The sequence below is a fragment of the Henckelia pumila genome, chromosome 2, assembly GCF_033568475.1.
Source record: "Henckelia pumila isolate YLH828 chromosome 2, ASM3356847v2, whole genome shotgun sequence".
Taxonomy (NCBI): Eukaryota; Viridiplantae; Streptophyta; class Magnoliopsida; order Lamiales; family Gesneriaceae; genus Henckelia; species Henckelia pumila.
The window spans coordinates 24,848,655-24,851,069 of NC_133121.1; the positions used below are offsets into that span (position 1 = coordinate 24,848,655).

The 2,415-nt window shown below is 33.6% G+C and overlaps 1 protein-coding gene across 1 annotated transcript; it reads right to left on the reverse strand.

The window, feature by feature from the left end:
• Window positions 1–665: 665 nt before the first annotated feature.
• Window positions 666–2,024, reverse strand: LOC140883221 (putative GEM-like protein 8). The gene is made up of 3 exons (XM_073289600.1): window positions 1,650–2,024; window positions 1,172–1,434; window positions 666–1,090 (listed from the first exon to the last, which is right to left on the reverse strand). Exons 1-3 carry the CDS (start codon window positions 1,795–1,797, stop codon window positions 914–916), a joined length of 588 nt encoding a protein of 195 aa, XP_073145701.1. The 5' UTR covers window positions 1,798–2,024; the 3' UTR covers window positions 666–913.
• Window positions 2,025–2,415: the final 391 nt, after the last annotated feature.

Consider the following 2,415-nt stretch of genomic DNA (forward strand, 5'->3'; position numbering starts at 1 on the left):
TATGTTTTTTTACATGATTTCTTAGTAAAAACTTTAAAAATAAAATTTAAATGACTTACATAAATTAAATCAACTAAAAATTACATAAACAATAATCAACTAATCAATTATAAATTACATAAACAACAAAAATGAATTAAATAAATAACAACAATGAATTAAATAAACAACAATCAACTAAAAGTTATTCAAAATGAATATTCATTCACTAAATATCATCTAATAACATATATAATATAAATAAAATTATTAATTTAATTCAATTTCGGTTTTTTCGGACTGTTCGGTTTAGACATATATAATCCAAAACCGAACCAAATAAACTTCGATTTTAATATTTATATCCAAATTACAAAATACGGTTTTCGGTTCGATTCGGTCTTTGATTTTTTCGATTTGGATTTCCGGTTTTTTCGGTTTTATCCTAAATATGAACACCCCTGCTTTCTACTGCTCTTAACCTGTGGTTTGAACAAACAACACTCAGGCTTCTCTAAGCCCTCAATGTTGCATCAAAGAGGAGGATATCATTGTTCAAATTTAATGCCAAATCTAATACATAACACCAAACAAGAATTTAGAAAATCATCGTATTATTCACAATGGAACAACTGTGGACAAGATTCATACCATGCCAATTATCTCATCCCAACAAGAACTTGAAATACAATTACACAAAATTTCATTAATGTACAAGCAAAACACCAACACCTATCACATTGCTGCATTTCACCTCGAATTAATTAGCAATCCCTACAACATTCAAACCGCGCCACCTTAAACAATGACCCTCAAGAACCTGACTCCTAAGTTTGTTTAGAAGCACATCTCTGGAGCTTGTCGATCCAAGAACATTGCCGAAAGACAAAACGGAGAAAAAAAAAAAAGAAGTTATATCTATCTATCTATCTAGCTATGTGGACATGGAAATGGCAGTCTGAAGATTGCTGAGGGCCTTCTCATATCTTACAAATCCCATGAACCAGAATTCGAAATTGTCGTGTGTAACTATTTCTATGTACTTCTGAGACGGATTGTTCACGTTCTCGCTTTCATTTGCTCCTTTGATCTTCTTCACCGGAATCGAAAGCTGCACAAAATATAACAACTGTGAAATGGGAACCATACATCCAAGTTCAAGAATATGATCATTTAATATATATATAATTACCTTGTAAGGAGTTCTGATAATCCCCCCAGAAGAAGAGTGGACGGTGATGGATCTTTCGCTCAAGAAACCGATTTTGTGAGTGGAAATGAAGAGATTCCCAGCAATCGGGCCAGCAGTTGTCGATAAATAGCATTGAGACGCCTTGAGAAGTTTCTCTCCTTCGCTCAAACCAAACATGCCTTTGAAAATCTTTTCTCTTCCTCCTTTCTTGATCAAATTCAGCTTCCCTTTCACTGTTTCAGAAAATCTTGGCCCCAATCTCACTACAAATTAAACCCCATTTCACACATACAAAAAAATCAGATTCGACATCAAGTCCCTTGTGTTCGATCAACAAGATTCTGACCCACAAACAGCTCATTATTATTATTTTTTTCAAAAGATTTTAGTCAGAAATTGCCCATGGGATCTAGCTCCAAGAGATTCAAAAACCCATTACAAAATTCGTTCACACAATCAAATTACAGTGGCAGAGTACCGTGTTCGCGGATTCTGAAAGCAAAACTGGAGCCCCTTCTTTGAGACTTGTTCTTGTGATCTGAATAGGATGGGGTGACGGGTTCAGACAAAGAACTTGCTGCATTCAAGGGATGGTTGAACTGATCTTCATCCTTCTGCTTCTCCATTTCTGTAACCAACCCAACTGGTTTCGGTTGACTGTTGAAAATTCAACCGGATCGTTTATGGGGTGGGAGCTTTTGAAATTGTGTGTATTTCTTTTCTTTTCTTTTTTTTTTCCTCTTTCTTTTATGAAGATACTGCTACTATTATTATTGTACTATATTTGAAATTTGTGTGTATAATTTGTTTAAAGAAGACGAGGAAAGTGGCAAGAAAAGTATGGCCATTATTTGTTTACTTCTATTATTGTATTTGGAAGATGGGATGGGAAGTGGCCCCTCATATTTCATCTCTTGTCAATCCCATGCTCAATTCAAGAAATTTGGTGAAATACATCTTCTTAATGTCAAAATATATGGGTGCTAGTTATTCAATGTGATGTTACTGAAATTCCAACTTAATGTGTATGCATGTTCTTTCCGAGAAATATTCTTGTGAATAAGTCTTACTTAGATTCATACATGCAATGAACAATAATACATTTGATAAAAAAAAAAAAAAAATTCATGGGTTAGATCGGGTTGAAATTTCATCTCACAAAATTAATTCATGTAACGGTCTCACATGAGTTTTTGTGTATTTTCGGAGATATTCAAAAGTTAATTTGAAAAATATAGATACAT

Excerpts from the sequence above, each read along its gene's own strand:
- LOC140883221 (XM_073289600.1), bottom strand. The coding sequence starts at position 1,797 with ATGGAGAAGCAGAAGGATGAAGATCAGTTCAACCATCCCTTGAATGCA. Across the intron at positions 1,435-1,649 it reads TTTCAGAATCCGCGAACACG|TGAGATTGGGGCCAAGATTT; the intron begins GTACTCTGCCAC and ends TTTAATTTGTAG. Across the intron at positions 1,091-1,171 it reads TTATCAGAACTCCTTACAAG|CTTTCGATTCCGGTGAAGAA; the intron begins GTAATTATATAT and ends TATTTTGTGCAG.